The sequence below is a fragment of the Mesoplodon bidens genome (assembly GCF_964165515.1).
Source record: "Mesoplodon bidens genome assembly, chromosome: 8".
NCBI classification, from domain to species: domain Eukaryota; kingdom Metazoa; phylum Chordata; class Mammalia; order Artiodactyla; family Ziphiidae; genus Mesoplodon; species Mesoplodon bidens.
Genome location: NC_138165.1, coordinates 86960886 through 86981611, shown reverse-complemented (window position 1 = coordinate 86981611; position 20726 = coordinate 86960886). Strand labels below are relative to the sequence as shown.

Sequence of the window (20726 nt, the reverse complement as noted above, 5' to 3'; positions counted from 1 at the left end):
CTAAAATTATTTTTAAAAACAAAAGCAAAATAATATTTCCAAATAAGCAAAGTGAGAAAATTTCCTGTCAATATACCTATATTATAAGAAATCGTAAAATGATCTTCAGGCTGAAAGAAAATAATACTGAGTGAAAACTCAGTTCTGCACAATGGAAAGAAGTAGTAGGAAATGGCAAATATTTATGTCTAAAAATATATGGAAATTAAACTCTACATTTCCAAGTAAAGCTTAGATCAAAGAAAAAAATCACAAGAGAATCTATAAAGTGTTCTTAATGGAATGATAATGAAAATACAGCATATCAAATTTTGTGGGATGCAATGCTTACATGAAAATTTATGGTTATAAATGCTTATATTAGAAAAGAAGGAAGGTGTAAAGGCATAAGCCTCCCTCTTAAGAAGCTGCAAAAAATGAGCAACTTAAATCCAAAGCAAGAAGGAAAAACTGATAAAAAGTGAAATCAATTAATGTAAAACACAAAAGCAACAGAGAAGAATCAGTGAAACCAAAGCTGGTTCTTTGAAAAGATTAAGTTGATAAATATCCAGCTAGATCAATCAGGAAAAAAAATACCAAAGCAGGAAAGAAAAGCATCACTGTAGATATTATAGGCATTAATAGAATAATTAGGGAATAGTATGAGCAATTTCATGCCAGTAAGTTCAATAACTTAGATGGACTAAGTGCTTGAAAGACACAAATTACCAAAACTGACAGAAGAAGAAATAGAAAGCTTGAAAAACCTTATGTCAATTAGATAAATTAATAATGTAAATCTTTCCCTATAGGAAACTCCAAGCCAAGATGGCTTCACTGATTAATTTTATTGAAACTTAAGGAGTAAACAATTACAATCTTATAAAAACTCCTTCAAAAAATAGAAGAGGGAACACTTCTTGACTCATTTTATGAGGTCAGCATTAGCTTGATTTTAAAATCAGATAAAGACATTGCAGGAAAATAGATCAATATCTCTTTTGACTGTAGATGCAAAATATCCCTAATGAAATAACAAACAGAATCTAGCAAAACATATTACAAAATGAATCATGACCAAAGGGGTTTATGCCAGGAAGCAAGGTTGATTTTATTGCTTAAAACCAATTAAAGAAAAAAGGAGAAACAGCATATGATCATTTCCAGAGATACCAAAAAACTATTTGACAAAATTTGAACCTACTCATGATAAAAATTCACAAGAAACCCAGAATAGACAGAAACTTCTTCAGTCTGATGAAGAAGGACATTTATAAAAAGTATACAGCTAACATTACATTTAATGATGAAAGACTGAATGCTTTCTCTGTAAGATTAGGAAGAAGGTAAGGATGTCCATTCACACAGCTTATAATTAATGTTATACTAGAATTCATAGCCAGTGCAGTAAGATAAGAAAAATAATAAAAGTATTCCAGATTAAAAATAAATCAAACTGTCTTTATTTGCAGTTGACATGATAATATATATAGAAAGTCCTAAGGACTTTGTTATGAGGAAGATACTAAAACTCCTAAGTGAATTTAACAAGGTCAAAGTATATAAGGTCACCACATAAAAATCAACTGTATTTTTATATACTATCATCCAAACAATTTATGAATGCTATATACTAGCTTCCATAAACATGGAATACATAGAGATAAAATTTTAAAACTCTACAAAACATAGCTGAGAGAAATTACCAGTACATAAATACACAGAGAAATAATACCTTATACATTGATTAAGAGATTCAGTGTTGTGTTAATTCTCCACCAGTAGATCCATGGATGCAATGAAATCCTTATCAAAATGCTGCTCTTTTTTTTAAGAGATTGACAAGCTGATTCTCAAATTTAGAATTGTCAAAACAGTATTGAGAAATAACAAAGTTGAAGAATTTACTGGATTTTAAGAATTACTCTAAACTGCAATAATAGTGTCGTATTGGGTCACGGTGTTGACATAGGTAGGTAGATAGATGATAGATAGATATCCTAAGTGCTCTCTGTGTGTATATAAGTGTATATACAACATGTAGTATTCATATAGATAGTCTTTTATCTAGTCAAGGATAGTTTTTTGGGGTTTTTTTTCTATTAAAGGATTATAGAATCTTTTCAACAAATGGTTCAGGAACTAGATATCCTATAGAAAATAATGAATCTGGACCCTTACCTGGACCAATACACAGAGCTTGACTTGAATTGGATTATAGATCTAAAAGTAAAAACACTAAAACTTTTTGGTATTTTAGAAACATGAATAAATCTTTATGACTTCATGTTAAGTAAATATTTCTTAGGACATAAAAAGATCTATAAAAGGGAGGTTTGAAAAATTGGGCTTCATCAAAATTAGAATCTTTTGCTGCTCAAAAGATACCTTTAGGAAAATGAAAGGCCAGCTATAGATTGGGAGCTATAAGTATTTCCAATACATACAGTCTGACAGTCTTATATGAACAAGAAGGTAGCCAATTAAATATGAGCAAAAGATTTAAAAAGACACTTCATTAAAGGAAGTCATAATCCCTTGGGAAGCATAGGAAGCAATGAAAACATGTTCCACATCAGGAATTGAAAAACTATGGCCCATGGACCAAATCTGGCCTATTGTCTGTTTTTGTAGACAAAGTTTTATTGAAACATCATTACACCCATTCATTTATGACTGCTCTCATGCTATAACAGGAGAGTTGAGTAGTTATTAAAGAGACTCTGTGGCCACAAAACAAATATTTCCTGTCTGCCTCCTTACAGAAAAATTTGCTATCCCCTGGTCTAAAGGAATCAAATTCCAGGGAAGGCTAAGCTCTTCCTAGGTGAGCAAACACCAGTGGAGAAATTTGGCCTAATTTAATGTAATTTTCCCCAGGATAAAACTCATTTTTCTTGGAATTATAATTTTTTACAGTTGGATCTTATTTTTTTATTTTTTAAATCATAGTTAATTCATTTTTATTACTAAGCTAACAAACTCTATTAAAGGCAAAATTATGCAAGTTTTTCTTTAAGTCTTGGTAACTTAAGGTATAATATTAGAAAGCTCTGTCTTATTCTGAGGAACAAACTACACTTCAAGGTTAAAACAGTGATGTAGAGAGAGAACAGAACAAACAAAACAACAACAACAAAACAGTGATGTAGATTCAAGATGTTGACCAGAATTTAATACCAAGAGAAATTGTACTGAAAACCACTTGGTTTAAACAACTTGTGCTTATTTCCATCAGTAAGTTAAGTTGTGACTGCAAACAAGTAAGGATGAGGAATGAAGGCATGTGCTGCCTTTCTGAGGACTGACTAGTCTCACTGCCCAGGTGGTCTCCACTCATGGATGTATTTGCCCTGATCTTCACTAGAAGTAGGGGCTCCTATTTCCAGTGAAGATTAGGGCATGTGTTGGTCTTTGATCAGTTCAACACACTCCAGAGAGATGTAAGGAGTAAATCTTCTTAGTGGCCTGGCAGACCAGGCTTATATGCTGACTGAGGAGTCTAGACACTCTGGGTTTGCCTCACATTCTTATTAGTTTGTTGTTGCATCAGCTGTGTTCTGATTGGTTACACTCTAAGATATAAGCCATTACATCAGTGGTTATATAAATTGTTTACATAAAACGTTTTGTGTTTGAGGTACAACAGGTGTCAATCTCCTTTGAATGAGCCATATACATATCTGTAACATGTTTACAACCATAGTTATTTTTTAGAAAGACATATTTTCAAGCAAGAGAACATTTTTGATGGGAAAGATTGGTTACCATTTTTAAGCATAGCAAACAGATTTTACTCCTGTTAAAATGTAGAATAAGGTATCCTTTACAGAAAATTCATTTCACTTATTACAAAGCCCCAGTATTATTTAGTTTACTTAAATCTGATATTACTACTTTTTCTATGTTAGGATAATTTAATGTCACATATGAACATAAAAATGATTTTTGTAAACTTAGTTTCAGTATCAGTATTTTTATTAGAAGTACAATAACATTAACTCCATAAACTTTTATTTTTCTCTATTTCCATGAGCTAATAATCAGTTTGACAACCCAGCAAAGTTGCATGTTATAGGGAAATTTTCTGACTGGAGCAAAATTTAATGAAACAATGTTTAAGGTCATCTTTGATTTCCGCATGCTTACTTCCACATCATACTTCTTCAAGTCCTATCTACTTTAAAATCAACCTTGAATCCATCCTCTTATCTTCATCTCTTCTTTATCTCCCACCCCATTTCCAGTCCAGGCCATTTTCATCTTCTATTCATTGTTTTAGTCACAGTAAGCTCTAGAGTAACACATTAACCTTCTAATCTCAGTAATTTTGCACAACAAAGGTTTACTGTGGCTTACGTAAAGTCCAGTGTGGTTTGAGCTGTGATCCTCTTCCATCTTGTAGCAATAATATCTGCACAGTGGCTTTGAAGTTGGTCAGATGGACTAGAAATGACTTTATCACTTTTGCTCACAACCTGTTGGTCAGAGCTAGTCACATGGCTCCAACTTAAGTGCAGTGAAGGCTGGGAAATGTAGGACAGCACACGAAATAATTAGAGATCACAATTATCTGTACCACATTTAGATTATTATAGTTGCATCCTAATTGGTTTCCTTATTTACTCTTATGTTCCACTACAATGCTTTCTCTACCTAGTAGCTAGAGTGCTTGGAAAAAAAAAATTTTGTTACTATCTCACCAATAACTTCCTTTTTGCATAAAATCCAACACTTTGCCCTTACCTGTGCAACTACTGCATGATATGGTCCTTGCCTTCTTCACTAATTTCATAATTGGCAGTTAGTATTGTTATCTGTGAATAGTGTATTTTGAATAGGCATTTTTTATTTTGTCCATAGTTATGAAAATGTGATTTAAAATAGTGTCACATTTGCAAAATCACAATAATAACTATAAACTGAATAATAATACCAAGAGAAGTCCTAATTTATATGGCAGTCTCTGCAGTCACATTGTATGTAATTAGAATCTGAAAAAAAAAGTTTTTTGAGAACATTGACATAAAATCTGTTATAATTAATAAATTCTGTGTAGTAGAGTTACAATAATTCTGTTTCTCTGACAACAAATGATCTCTTAGCATAAATGTTTTCTTTGGCTAAAGTTTATATGAAAGATATTTCATTATGGTTAAATGTGTAAAAATTAATAAAGTTTATTTTTTAGAGCAGTTTTAGGTTTACAACAAAATTGAGTGGAAAATACAGACTTCCTATATATCCCCTGTCCTTACACAGATGACTTCCCCCACTATCAACATACTGCACAAAGGTAGTGAATTTGTAACAATCTATGAACCTACATTGACACATCATTATCACTCAAAGTCCATAGTTTACATTAGGTAGGGTTCACTTTCAGCGTTGTGCATTATATGGGTTTTGACAATAAATGAAATTTTTAGACAAGTTTTTCATGAAGTTTGTGTTTTGCCATTAAGTAGTTACTTCCCTTCAGTTATACTTTCAATTTCTTCTGTTATGCTTTCTTCAATTTCTTCCTTGGCAGTATGAAGCTCCTAATTAATTATCCCAAACACCACACACACACAAACTCCCTCTCCCTCGCTCTCTCTCTCTCTCTTTCTCTCTCTCTCTCTCTCTCTCTCTCTCTCTCTCTCTCCTCTGTGTCTGTCTCTCTCTCCCTCTGCTCCCCCCTCACTCTAAGTGATTGTTTTCTAGTTGGAGTGGTTGAAATATTTTCTTAAGGTAATTAATTTGTAATCTCACAAACTGTGGATTAGAGCAGTGCCCTTGCCAAAAGATAGAGGAGCTAATTAAGTAAGGTTCAACCCTTATTTTCAAATGTGCATGGAAGAAAGGCTGTATATAAATTCTTTCTCATCTCTGAGCTCTGAATCCTAGGAATAAAGTTTTTAACAAGCTGTTTATCTTAATAAACATCTCAGAATTTGTATATTTGATATGTTTATTGAAATGTAGCAGAGCATTCATATTTTTGATAATTTTTGACATTAAAAAATTGATTCCTGTTCTAGCAAATGAAAATTACATTTAGTAAAATTGAGTACTCTATGGTTTGTTACATGGATTTAGATCTAGCACAGTTCAAATGACTTGTCCTATACTTGACATCTACTTACATATAAAAGGCTCATGTAACAGTTTTTACATGGTGTTAGTATTGTCATTCTTGTTTCTTTTCCTTTGCTGGCCTACTTCTGTTTCAGCCCTTGACCATTAATAAAGTATTAAATAGCAAGGAGATTATCCTACTACTGGGTACACAATATTGAATAAAAACAGATGTTTGTGGGATAGAAAGATAAGGAAATCAAATCTTTGAGAAGTTGATATACCATTCTTTCATATAATTAGATGTTTTATAAAGTAATTTGGGATTGTATGACAAGAGTCAAGAAAGCTATTAAGCAATCTCTGTGAAAACTTGATTGTCTTTGTGCTTTGACTAACTGTGTTTGTCTTGTTCACAGTAACTGTAGTACTGAATGGAAGTGGCTTGTAGACAGAGCAAGAGTTGGCAGCCGTTGGACGTGGCTTCAAGCCCAGATTTCAGAGCTAGAATACAAAATCCAACAACTAACGGATGTTCACAGGCAGATTCGTGCCTCCAAGGTATTGTGTGTGCTCTTCTATTTAAAAAAATATTATTAGTTTTAGTTTCTTCTCATCTCTCCACACAAAATAATTGTTATTAGGCTTTATAAAAATGTAGTTAATGTTAAGATTTTTGATATATTAATTTTGTAAGTTGAAACTATTTTTGTAACTTATCACAAACATTTTATCATATTGAGCAGTTAAGAATTTCTTTATTGGATTCCAGTTAATAGAAATGATAAACATTTTTTATAAACCTCTACTTTGTTGGCATTTATTTTAACATATGTGAGAAATTCTGAGTGTATCTTATTGGAATCTCTTTAGAGTTTTTTGTTTGTTTTAAGAAAAATTATAAACACATAAAAATGTTCTAGAAAGCAATATAATGAATACCTGTGTACCCACCCCCAAATTTATCAAATATTAAATTTTTACTAGTTTGGGTTTTGTTTTTAGAATAATAAAGCATTACCTTACAATTGAAGTACTTGTATAATCCTTCCTGATCCCGTTCCCTTTCCCTATGTCACTGATACCAACATATTTTAAAAGATTTTTATTTTATATTGGTGTATAGTTGATTAACAATGCTGTGTTAGTTTCAGGTGTATAACAAAGTGATTCAGTTATATACATACATGTATCTATTCTTTTTCAAATTCTTTTCCCATTTAGGTTATTACACAGTATTAAGTAGAGTTCCCTGTGCTATACAGTAGGTCCTTGTTGGTTATATATTTTAAATATAGCAGTGTGTACATATCATTCCCAAACTCCCAACCTATTTCTCCCCCTCCCCCTTCCCCCCTGGTAACCATAAGTTTGTTCTCTAAGTCTGTGAGTCTGTTTCTGTTTTGTAAATAGGTTTATTTGTATCTCTTTTTTTTTGTATTCCTCACATAAGCGATATCATAGGATATTTGTCTTTCTCTGTCTGACTTACTTCACTTAGTATGGTAATCTCCAAGTCCATCCATGTTGCTGCAAATGGCATTATTTCATTCTTTTTAATGGCTGAGTAATATTCCATCATATATATATTCCACATATTTATCCATTCCTCTGTTGGTGGACATTTTGGTTGCTTCCATATCTTGGCCATTGTAAACAGTGCTGCAGTGAACACTGGGGTGCATGTGTACTTTTGGATTATGGTTTTCTCCAGATATATGCCCAGGAGTGTGATTGCTGGATCATATGGTAGTTCTATTTTTAGTTTTTTAAGGAACCTCCATGCTGTTCCGTGAAGTTTATGTTTGTTCTTATTGCCATTTTGTTGTTTTGGATTTGTTTTTGTAGGTGTTTTTTCTTCCCTTCATCTTTTTTTCTCTTCTCTTGAGATTTAATGACTAACTTTAGTGTTGTGTTTGGATTCGTTTTTCTTTTTTCCGTGTGTATCTATTGTAGATTTTCAGTTTGCAATTCCCATGAGATTTTGATATAGCAGTCTGTATATAAACAAGATTGTTTTAAGTTGCTGGTCTTTTAATTTCAAATGCATTTCCAATATCCTGCATTTGTGCTCTCCTCTTACAGTTGCTGGTTTTGATTTGTGTGCAGGTAATTTCCTACCTTTACTGTATGTTTGCCTTTATTGGTGAGCTTTTCCATTTGTAACTTTCTTGTTCCTAGTTGCAGCCTTTTCTTTTCCACTTAGAGAAATTCCTTTAGCATTTGTTGCAAAGCTGATCTGGTGGTGCTGAATTCTCTTAGCTTTTGCTTATCTGTAAAGCTTTTGATTTCTCCATTGAATCTGAATGAGAGCCTTGCTGGGTAGAGTATTCTTGGTTGTAGGTTCTTCCCTTCATCACTTTAAATATATCATTCCACTCCCTTCTGGCCTGCTGAGAAATCAGCTGATAACCTTATGGGAGTTTCCTTATAAGTTATTTGTTGCTTTTCCCTTGTTGCTTTTAATATTTTTTCTTTGTCTTTAATTTTTGTCAATTTGATTACTATGTGTCTCAGCATTTTCCTCCTTGGGACTCTCTGTGCTTCCTGGACTTGGGTGACACTTTCCTTTCCCATGTTAGGGAAGTCCTCTTCTTTTCATTCTTTTTATCTTTATTCTGTTCTGCAGCAGTGATTTCCACCATTCTCTCTTCCAGTTCACTTATCCGTTCTTCCACCTCAGTTATTCTGCTATTGATTCCTTCTAGTGTGTTTTTCATGTCATTTATTGTATTGTTCATCTCTGTTTGTTTGTTCTTTAGTTCTTCTAGGTCTTTGTTAAACATTTCTTGTATCTTCTTGATCTTTGCCTCCATCTTTTTTCCAAGATCCTGGATCGTCTTCATTATCATTATTCTGAACTTTTTTTTCCAGAAGGTTGCTTATCTCCACTTCATTCAGTTGTTTTTTCTGGGGTTTTATGTTTTTCCTTCATCTGAGACATAATCCTCTGCCGTCTCATTTTGTGTAACTTTCTGTGATTGTGGTTTCTGTTCTTCAGGCTGCAGGTTTGTAGTTCTTCTTGCTTCTGCTGTCTGCCCCCTAGTGGATGAGGCTGTCTAAGAAGCTTGTGCAGGCTTCCTGATGGGAGAGACTGGTAGCTGCCCACTGGTGGATGGAGCTGGGTCTTGTCCCTCTGGTGGGCAGGGCTGTGTCGGGGTGTGTTTATTGGGCAGCTGTTTACTCAGGAAAACTTTAAGCAGCCTGTCTGCTGATGGGTGGAACTGTGTTCCCATCCTGTTGGTTGTTTGTCCTGAGGCATCCCAGAACTGGAGGCTCCAGGCTGTTGGGTGGGTCCAGGTCTTGGTGAGAAAATTGTGGCCTCCAAAAGGGCTCATGCCAATGAGTACTCCCCAAAACTGCTGCCCACAGTATCCTTATCACTGCAGTGAGCCACAGCTGCCCCCCACCTCCACAGGAGACCCTCCAATACTAGCAGGTAAGTCTGGTCCAGTCTCTTATGAAGTCACCGCTTTTCCCCCCGGGTCCTAGTGTGCTTGAGGCCCTGTGTTCACCCTCCATGAGTAAAGTTTCTGTTTCCCCCAGGCCTGTAGCATTTCTATGATCAAACCCTGCTGGCATTCAAAGCCAGATTCTCTGGGGGATCCTCCTCCCGTTGCCAGACCACCAGGCTGGGGAGCTAGATGTGGAGCTCAGAACTTTCACTCCTGTGGGATAACTTTTGTGGTATAATTATTTTCCTGTTTTTGGGTAGCCCACCTGGTGTGTATGGGATTTGATTTTATCATTATTGCTCCCCTCCTACTGTCTCCTTGTGCTTCTTCTTTGTCTTTGGATGTAGGGTATCTTTTTTGATAGGTTCCAGCATTTTTTTTGTCAGTGGTTGTTCAGCAGTTAATTGTGATTTTGGTGTTTCCATAAGAAGGGGTGAGCTCAGATCTTTCTACTCTGCCATCTTGTCTTCTCCTCCTCCCTGACTCCAACATGTATTGATAGGTAATATTTTTATGAATATTTATTGGCCCATAGGTATTTATCTGTATCTATAAATAAAATTTGTTTTTCATGCTTCTAAAGTCTATATAAGTTATATTTATACTACAAACTCTTTTGCAACTTGCTTGTTTTTGCTCAGCATAATTTTTATACATATTTATACTTCCTGTATGACACTTAATTGTACGAATGGAATGAAATTTTATAAATACAATGGATGTTTATCTCTTCTCCTATTTTCTATTAACAGACATGTACATTGTTTCAGTTTTTATGCCAGTAAAAACAATACATCAGTGACTGTATTTTATGTGTTTTTTGGTGAACCTATGGAGAGCTTTTCTTGGGTATATGCCTAAAAGTGGAAATGCTTGATCTTAGGCATGGCTGTATATGCTTTCCTATACCACTTATGTGATTGGATAATTAATATTCCCACTGGCAGTTCATGAGAGCTCCTGGTTTTCCACATCCTTGTGAACTTTTTGAATTTTTTGGTCTCTTAATTTTTGCAGTATAATGAGTGAAATATTATTACTGTTTTAATTTAATTATTCCCAAATATAATGAGATTGGGCCTCAGTGTAATTGACCATCAAATTTTGTTGTTTTATTTTTTAGATTCCACATATAAGTGATATCAAACAGTATTTGTCTTTCTCTGTGTGACTTATTTCACTTAGTCTAACATCCTCCAAATCCATCCACGTTGTTGCAAGTGGCAAAATTTTATTCTGTTTTATGGATAAGTAGTATTCCATTGTGTGTTTGTGTATGTGTGTGTGTGTGTGTGTGTGTGTGTGTATCTTACATCTTCTTTATCCATTCCTCTGTTGCTGGACACTTAGTTTGCTTCCATATCTTGGCAATTGTAAACAATGCTGCTATGAACATTGGGGTGTATGTATCTTTCTGAATTATTTTTTTTCAGATATATACCCAGGAGTGGAATTCCTGGGTCATATGGTAGCTCTATTTTTAGTTTTTTGAGAAACCTTCATAATGTTTTCCACAGTGGCTGCACCAAAAATACATACATATACATTCCCACCAAAAATGTACGAGGGTTCCCCTTTCTCCACATCCTTGACAACATTTATTATTTGGGTTCTTTTTGATGATGGCCATTCAGACAGGTGTGAGGTGATATCTTATTGTGGTTTTAATTTACATTCTCTGATGATTAACAGTGTTGAACATTTCTTCATGTGCCTATTGGCCACATGTAAGTCTTCTTTGGAAAAATTTCTTTTTAGGTCTTCTGCCCATTTTTTGATTGGGTTGTTTGGGTTTTTTTGCTGTTGAGTTGTATGAGCTGTTTATAAATTTTGGATATTAACCCCTTACTGGTCATATCATTTGCAAATATTTTCTCCCATTCAGTCGGTTGTCTTTTCATTTTGTTGATGGTTTCCTTTGCTGTACAAAAGACTGTAAGTTTAATTAGGTCCTATTTGTTTATTTTTGCTTTTATTTCCTTTGCTTTTGGAGACAGATCCAAAAAAATATTGCTACAATTTATTTCAAAGGGTGTTTTGCCTATGTTTTCTTCTAGGAGTTTTATGGTTTCCAGTCTTACATTTAAATCTTTAATCCATTTTGAGTTTATTTTTGTATATGATGTTAGAGAATTTTCTAATATCATTCTTTTACATGTAGCTGTCTAGTTTTCCCAGCACCACTTAATAAAGAGCCTGTCTTTTCTCCATTGTATATTTTTGCCTCCTTTTTTATAGATTAATTGACCATAGCTGCATGTATTTATTTTTGGGCTGTCTATTCTATTCCATTGATCTATGTGTCTATTTTTGGGCCAGTACCATACTGTTTGATTACTGTAGCTTTGTAGTATAGTCTGAAGTCAGGGAGTGTCATTCCTCTAGCTCTGTTACTCTTTTCCAAGATTGTTTTGGCTATTTGGGGTCTTTTTTATTTCCATACAAATTTTACAAGTTTTCATTCTAGCTCTGTGAAAAATGCCCTTGGTATTGTATTTTGATAGGGATTGCATTGAATCTGTAGATTGTCCTGGATAGTATGGTCATTTTAACAATATTAATTCTTCTTTTCTTTTTTTTTTTTTTTTTTTTGGCTGCACTGCATGGCATGCAGGATCTTAGTTCCTTGACCAGGGATTGAACCTGTGTCCCCTGCAGTGGGAGTGCAGATTCTTAATCTTAACCACTGGACTGCCAGAGAAGTCCCACAATATTAATTCTTCTAATCCATAAACACCATATATCTTTCCATCTGTTTGTATTGCTTTCAGTTTCTTTCATCAGCATCTTATACTTTTCCAAGTATACCTCTTTTAACACCTTAGGTAAATTTATTCCTAGGTATTTTATTCTTTTTGATGTGATTGTAATTGGGATTGTTTCCTTGATTTCTTTTTCTGCTAGTTTCTTGTTAGTGTATAGAAATTGAACAGATTTCTGTATATTAGTTTTGTATCCTGCAACTTTACTGAATTCATTGATGAACTCTGGTAGTTTTTTCATGGTATCTATAGGATTTTCTTAGTATCATGTCAACTGCAAACAGTGATAGTTTTATGCTTTCCAGTTTGGATTCCTTTTATTTCTTTTTCTTTCCTGCTTGCTATGGGTAGGACTTCCATACCATGCTGAATAAAAGTGGCAAGAGTGGATGTCTTTGTCTTGCTCCTGATCTTAGAGGAAATGCTTTCAGCTTTTCCCCACTGAGTGTGATGGGTTTGTCATATATGGCCTTTATTATGTTCAGGTATGTTCCCTCTATGCCCACTTTCTAGAGAGTATCATAAATGGCTGTTGAATTTTGTTAAAAGCTTCTTCTGCATCTATTGAGATGACATTTGGTTTTTATTCTTCAAGTTGTTAATGTGGTGTATCACATTGATTGATTTGCATATGTTGAAAATACTTGCAAAAATCTTGAGAAAAATCCCACTTGATCATGGTATATGATCCTTTTAATGTATCTTTGGATTTGGTTTCCTAATATTTTATTGAGGATTTTGGTATCTATGTTCATTAGTAATATTGGCCTGTAATTTCTTTTTCATGTGATATCTTTGTCTGGTTTTGTTATCAGGGTGATGCTGGCCTTGTAGAATGAGTTTAAAAGTGTTCCCTTCTCTACAATTTTTTGGAATTGTTTGAGAAGAATAGGTGTTAACTCTTTTGTAAATGTTTGGTTGAATTCACCTGTAAAGCCAACTGGTCTTGGACTTTTGCTTGTTGGGCACTTTTTTTTTTTTAATTACTGATTCATTATTATTACTGGTTATTGGTCTGTTCATACTTTCTGTTTCTTCCTGGTTCAGTCTTGGGAGATTGTACCTTTCTAAGAAGTTTCTTCATTTCTTCTAGGTTGTCCACTATATTTGTATATAGTTGTTTATTGTAGTCTCTTATGATCGTTTGTATTTATGTGCTCTTGGTTGTAACTTCTCCTTTTTCATTTCTGATCTTCCTGATTTGGACCCTCTTTTTTTCTTGATGAGTATGGTTAACAGTTTATCAATTTTATCTTTTCAAATAACCATCTCTTAGTTTCATTGATCTTCTCCATTTTTGTTTTTGTATATATTTCATTTATGTCTGCCCTGCTCTTTGTGATTTCTTTCCTTCTACTAAGTTTAGGTTTTCTTTGCTCTTTTCTTAGCTCTTTTAGGTGTGAGGTTAGGTTGTTTATTGGAAATTTTTCTTGTTTCATTAGATAAGCTTGTATAGCTATGAACTTGTCTCTTAGAACTGCTTTAGCTGCATCCCTTAGATTTTGGATCATTGTATTTTTGTTTTCATTTGTCTCCATGTATTTTTTTGATTTCCCCTTTGATTTCTTCAGTGATCCAGTGGTTGTTTAGTATCCTATTGTTTAGCTTCCATGTGTTTGTGGTTTTTTTCTTGTAATTGATTTCTAGTCTTATTGCGTTGTCGTCGGGAAAGATGCTTCATATGATTTAAATTTTCTTAAATTTACCACGGCTTGTTTTGTGGCCTAGCATGTTATCTATCCTGGAGAATGTTCCATGTGCACTTGAAAATCATGTGTAATCTGTTGCTTTTGGATGGAATGTTCTATCTATCTATCTATCTATATTAAGTTTCTCTGGTCTAATATGTCATTTAAGGCTAGTGTTTCCTTACTGATTTTCTGTCTTGATGATTTGTCCATTTATATAAGTGGGATGTTAAAGTGTCCTACTATTATTGTGTTACTGTTGAGGTCTCCTTTTATGTTTGTTAGTATTTGCTTTATGTATTTAGATGCTACTATTTTGGGTGCATATATATTTACAATTGTTATATCTTCTTCTTGGATTGATCCCTTGATTATTATGTAATGTCCTTCTTTGTCTCTTGTAACAGTCTTTATTTTAAAGTCTATTTTGTCTGATATAAGTATTCCTACTCCAGCTTTTTTTGATGTCCAGTTGTATAGAAGACTTTTTCCTATACCCTCACTTTCAGTATGTTTGTCTTTAGATCCGAAGTGAGTGTCTTTTAGACAGCATATATACAGGTCTTCTTTTTGTATCCATTCAGCCACTCTGTGTCTTTTAATTGGCCTTATAACTCTTATTTTCAGCTCATATTTAAGTATTACCTTGAGTGCATAGCATGTATTTCATTCTCTCATTGTTCTGTTTTTAATATGTTTTAATTTCCAATGTGATTACCTTTTTAACCTGAGTTTTTTAATAATACATCTTTATGTTCCTGAACTTATGAATCCTTTTTTTTTTTTTTTTGGTGTTTTGTCATTTAAGTGCATTGTAGTCTGTGAACTGATTACCTTGTATGGATTTCATTCTACTAATCAAATTTTGTAAATGCTCAGTGTGTAGTAGAAATAATGTATATTCTTTATTTGTTGATTATAGAATTCTCTATTAAACTGGTTGACTTTGTTGTATACATCTTTTATATCTTCATATATCTAGATCTTTCAATTCTAACATATATATTTGATATATATTTATTAATATTTGTCATCATTTTGAATTTTTCAGTTTCTCCTAGTAATTCTGTCAGTTTTTGCTTCTTACACTTTGAAATACTAATGCTATTAGGTAGATACAATTTTTTTTTCTTCCAGGTGTTTGTTTTATAAGGTACATTTAGCTAGGTTTTTAAAATCCAGTCTGAGTAGTTTTAATTTTCTTTTTCTTTTATTTTCCTCTCTTTGTGTTTGTTTTTCACTTGTCTTTCGTTGGATTGATGGAACTTGCTTTATTCCTTTCTTCTCTCTCTGCTCTTCTGAAAGCTATACATGATAGTCTTATTCTTTGTCATTACTCCTAGTTTGTAACATACTTCCATAAGAGCAAGTAATTCTAACAATGACTAAAAGTACTCAGTATTTTTATATTATTTTTTTCTTAAGATATGGATCTTAATGCTATTTAACTATGCATTATATATATCTGCTTCAATCTAGTTACTTATTTAACAGTCAGTAATTAATTACATTTCTAACAGATTTCATTAAAAATATGCTATTTTTTTGTATTCTGTCTATAAAATTGGATTACAGTAAGCTTCTGTAACAAAGTAACTCACAAATATAATGGCTTTATAAAGATACATAATGCTTCAAAAATAAAGAGTGAGTACATGCTGGTAGAGCAACTTGGTTGAACAGGGTCATTCAGGGACTCGGGTTCCTTCTGTCTTGCTTCTTTGACATACTCTCAGGTGTGTTGACTGCACTGTGGGACAGGGTTGTGGTCTTCTCATTTGTGCTCTCGGGAAGTGTGAAGAGAAGTGTGGTATAGTTTGTCTTTAAGTTGGATGTGACTTGGAAGTTGCAGTATGTTGTTTCACACTCCATTAGTCCAAACTTAGCCACATGAGTACAGCATGAGTACACTCCATGTGTAGGAGTGAAAGCTGAATAATACTGTCTTTCACTGAGAAGTTGTATGCATAGCTAAAACTCCGGTAGGGATGGGGTCTTGAAAAGAAGAGGAAAATGGGTACTGGGAAGAATATGCAATATCTGCTACTTTATCTTTTCTCTCTTGGTTTGCTTCTTGCTGAAGTAAATTCTTTGATATTAATCTCTGAACATTTAAACTCTCTTTGTATTTGTATGTCTCAAAATACTTTTATACTATCCTCACTCTTCAATGATATTTTAGGTTGATAGAAAATTCTGATTTGATAGTTATTTTCCCTTAGGCCTTTAAAGATAGTATTTCATTGTTTTCTTTATAATGATGAGCAGTTTACTATCAATGTAATTGTTTTTCCTATGTAAGTACTCTGTCCTTTCTAGCTGGTAACTTAAAATTTTTCTTATTTGATTTTCTACATTTTTTAAACTAACAGGTGTTTAATTATGGATTTATCTTTCTTTATCTTGTTTTCAGAGTACACCTTTTTAACTGTACAGTTTGCTGAATTTTGACAAATATATAGTTGTGTAAACATCACCATGATCTCCCCTCTTAATTATTGAACTGCTGTCCAGGAAAGGACAAAAAGTGCTTATTTTATAGGGAATTTGACAAAAACAAGCTAACTTTCTCACACATTGATTTGCAAGTTCTGTCAGATGTTCATGTTGAGATGTCCTGATAGAGTTAGAAATATGAGATTTGGAGAAGACAGGTTTATAAGAAGATGTAGATGTAGAAATGGCAATTAAAGCTATGTTATTATATTATAGCAATTTTTTAAATAAAATTTATTCATCTCTCTTTCCTTCCTTGTTTTCTACCTTTCCTCCTCCTTTCCTTCATTCTTTTCCTTCACACACAGTTATTAGGTGCCTAATATGTGCTTAGGGTATACAGTGATGAATAAATCAACAGAGTTCTTATATTTTTAGGGTTTAGTTTAATGGGGGAAAAGTTGAGCAAATGATTACAGAAATAAATACTGTTGTATTTCCCATCAGGGGAAATTTAACACGGAATTTCCCTAGCTTAAGCATATATTGTTTCCCCCAAATTATAGGCTGTTTACTTGGAACTTGAAGTATATTTTCCCATAGAAGTAACAATATAAAGAGTTCTGATGCAATCCCATAAGTCCTATTTAATCTAAATATTGCTAAATATCTCTTTCTATCTTTTTTTTGACTGTTAATGCAATTTTTATTTGAAGTATAGTTGATTTTAGTGTTGTGTTAGTGTCAGGTGTACAGCATAGTGATTTAGTATTTTTGCAGATTATATTCTATTACAGGTTATTACAAGATATTGGGTATAATTCCCTGTGTTATATAGTAAACCCTTTTTGCTTATCTATTTTATGTATAGTAGTTTGTATCTACTAATCCTATACCCCGAATCTGTCCCTCCCCACACCCTCTTCCCTGTGGTAACCATAGGTTGGTTTTCTATGTCTGTGAGTCTGTTTCTGTTTTGTATATACATTCATCTGTATTATTTTTTAGATTCTACATATAAGGGATATCATATGTCGTTGTCTGACTTCACTAAGCATAATATTCTCTAGATTCATCTACGTTTTCGCAAATGGCAATATTTCATTCTTTTTTATGGCTGAGTAGTATTCCATTGTGTATATATACATATATATGTATATATATACACTGCATTTTCTTTATTCAATCATTTGTTGGTGGGCTCTTGGTTTGCTTCCATGTCTTAGCTATTGTAAATAATGCTTCTATGAACATTGGTGTGAATGTATCTTTTAAAATTAGTGGTTTTGCTTTTTATGGACATATACCCAGGAGTGTGATTGTTGGATGATATGGTAACTCTATTTTTAGTCGTTTAAGGAACCTCCATGCTGTTTTCCACAGTGGCTGCACCAATTTAGATTCCCACCAACAGTGTACCAGGGCTCCCTTTTTTCCACATTCTCTCCAACACTTATTTGTTATTTACAGACTTTTTGATGGTAACAATTCTGACAGGTGTGAGGTCATATTTCATTGTGGTTTTGATTTTCATTTCTCTAATAATTAGTGATGTTGAGCATCTTTTCATGTGCCTGTTAACAATCTTTATGTCTTCTTTGGGAAAATGTCTATTCAAGTCTTCTGCCAATTTTTTGATTGGATTATTTGTTTGATATTGAGCTTTATGAGCTGTGTGTGTGTGTATTTATACACACATATATATTTTATTCAAGTATAGTTCATTTATAATGTGTTATTTTCAGGTGTACAGCAAAGTGATTCAGTTATACATACATATATATCTAGTTTTTTCAGATTCTTTTTCCTTATAGGTTATTACAAAATATTCAGTGTAGTTCCCTGTGCTATACAGTAGGTCCTTGTTCGTTATCTATTTTATATATAGTAGTGTGTATATGTTAATCCTAAACTCTTAATTTATCCTTCCCCCTCTTTCCCCTTTGGTAACCATAAGTTTGTTTTCTTTGTCTGCGGGTCTGTTTCTGTTTTGTATATAAGTTCATGTGTATCATTTTGATGAATGATAATGAAAAAATGCCATTTGCAGCAAGATGGATGGACCTAGAGATTCTCATACTAAGTGAAGTAAGCCAAATATCATATGATATCACTTATATGTGGAATCTAAAAACAAAAAAAATTCTACCTTTGTTTTTGTGAGAAACTGTATTCTACATGGTGAAACTGTGGACACAATGGAGATAATATTATAAGGTTGATGGTGACTGGTCTGAAACGAAATAGCTGAGAAGGGAAGGAATTAGAGTCCTCAAACCATGTAGTTAGCCAAACCACACGTAGAGTCTGCACATCCATAAAGATTGGTGAATTTTAAATTCTGTCTATCATGAGTTTATATTCTGGTAGGGGAGATAGAGCATGTAAATAACGTTGATTACAATATAATACAATATGTGGGATGATATGTATTTTTAATAAGATATAGATGTGGCATAGAGAGAATGTTTCACTCTGTCATTAGGGGTTTGCAGGTCAGAGAATATATCAGTAAAGAGGTGATGCCTCAGTATGACTTTGGAGGAAAAATAGTAGTTTGCTTAATGAACCTATAGAACTGGAAAAGGGATTCCTTAAATTTTGAAGGCATACGACATGATCTGTTTTAAGAATGACAAATTAGTATGTATTCAAAGGAGCAGAAACTTTGAGCTGTGCAGGGATGGGAGAGGAGGTTAGGAAGTCATGAATATTGTTTAATGCTTTGTAAAATTTGGTGGTGATGTCTGTAGGAAGGTGGATAGAAGCATAGATATAGAACCTTAGGCTTACCCATTCTGTCTGTTGGATTTGAGGCAACTGTGTTCAGGAATAGTTTCCTGATGGAAGTTTCCTATTCAGTTACTCTTTCTCCTTTTTAACTGTCTTCACCTGGGCCTTAAGTTGTAGTGATCTCCCAGTCTTCTCAAGATCACCAGATAGTTTTCTTTGATGATTTTCTTTGAAAGATGTCACAAGTAGTTTTTATAGCCAGTAGAGTTCTAAGAACAAATCAAGTTTAAAGCAATTTGGAAATTTCCAAGAAAGTGGGTTCCTAGTTGAATTGATAACTAAGTTTTATATTTGAATCTAGGCAGTCTGGTTCATTTTGCTTTGACTTGAGAAAGGGTATTTTAATATTCTCTGTGTTCTAAGAAATGCTTTCTACTTGTTGTTTAAACATTTTTTGAAGTTTGATTATATGTTTATATAATATCTATTTGTAATAAATTATTTTAAGGAAATAAATCTTTCCAGCAATAATTTATGTAGTCTTACATTTTTTCTTGGTTCAGGCTAGATGTGATTCTGGCCCTTTGTTCCCTTAAGAGTTACATTATGTTTATTTTATGGAAGATATCATTATAATTATGCTATCAAAATACAATATTTCTTTACTTTGATAGCTTCTTAGAAATTAATCAAGATGTTTAATTGCCTATTTATGCGCAGTTTAGTTATTATTTTATTGAATAGGGAAAACAACACTTTTTTGCTCTAATACCTTCTTGAATTATTATAATTAAAAAATTGAGAAGAGTGGTTTAATGCATTTTAAGTGAGAGAACTTTTTATTTAATGTATCTTAAAAGGAAAAAAGAGGCCTTTCCTCTCAGTTAAATTAGAGATAAGGAAAGGGGAAAGAAATTGAGATGCTCTTTTATAAACAGCCTTTTTAAATAAGTGCTACTTTTGTGTCTCTGGTCGGGAAACATACAGTGTTTTAGTAGTGTAAAATAAGGGACAAATGCCCTAAAATGTGTCATTTGCCCCTTCTTTGACACACTCCAGGTGGTCTAAATTTTGCTTAAATTCTTAGAGAGAAAAAAGCAGGTATTAGCAACATCCCTTCCTTGTTCTTGCAACAGCTTTTTCAACACACTACAACTGCCATATTTCTCTTTTTCTCTGCTCCAGCTTTTACTGAGACAACAGCTTCTTCTCACTTTCAGAAAAAAAATTTAAAATAGTTTTTCTTAGTTGGAGAGGCTGGCTATCCTATATTAAATGATTTCCCCTTTAGATTTCTTTTGTTATCCTATAATAGGATCTTCCACATCTTAAATTGTACATTTTGTTTGTTTTAAAGTTTTCATTTAAGTTTTTGCTTAAAATTAGTTTTGATGACTTTATATAAATAATAAATATGTTGCTGATGAAACCGTGCACCTCAGATGGGACTTGAACCCATTGGCCGGGACTTGAACCCAGCCAGAACCCAGATTGGGACTTGAACTCACATGCTGGGACTTACACCCAGCCAGAACCCAGACTGGGACTTGAACCCACGGGCTAGAACTCGAACCCAGACAGAACCCAGATTAGGACTTGAACCCATGGGC

General features: G+C 33.4%; 1 protein-coding gene across 8 annotated transcripts in view; it reads left to right on the top strand.

The window, feature by feature from the left end:
- The window catches only part of KANSL1L (KAT8 regulatory NSL complex subunit 1 like), a 176473-nt gene that overhangs the window by 45590 nt on the left and 110157 nt on the right, over positions 1–20726 (top strand). For all 8 annotated transcript variants that reach the window (XM_081242692.1, XM_081242696.1, XM_081242697.1 and 5 more), the window contains exon 3: positions 6462–6603. In XM_081242692.1, coding sequence (XP_081098818.1) covers positions 6462–6603 — 142 coding nt within the window. The remainder of the gene's footprint in view (positions 1–6461; positions 6604–20726) is intronic.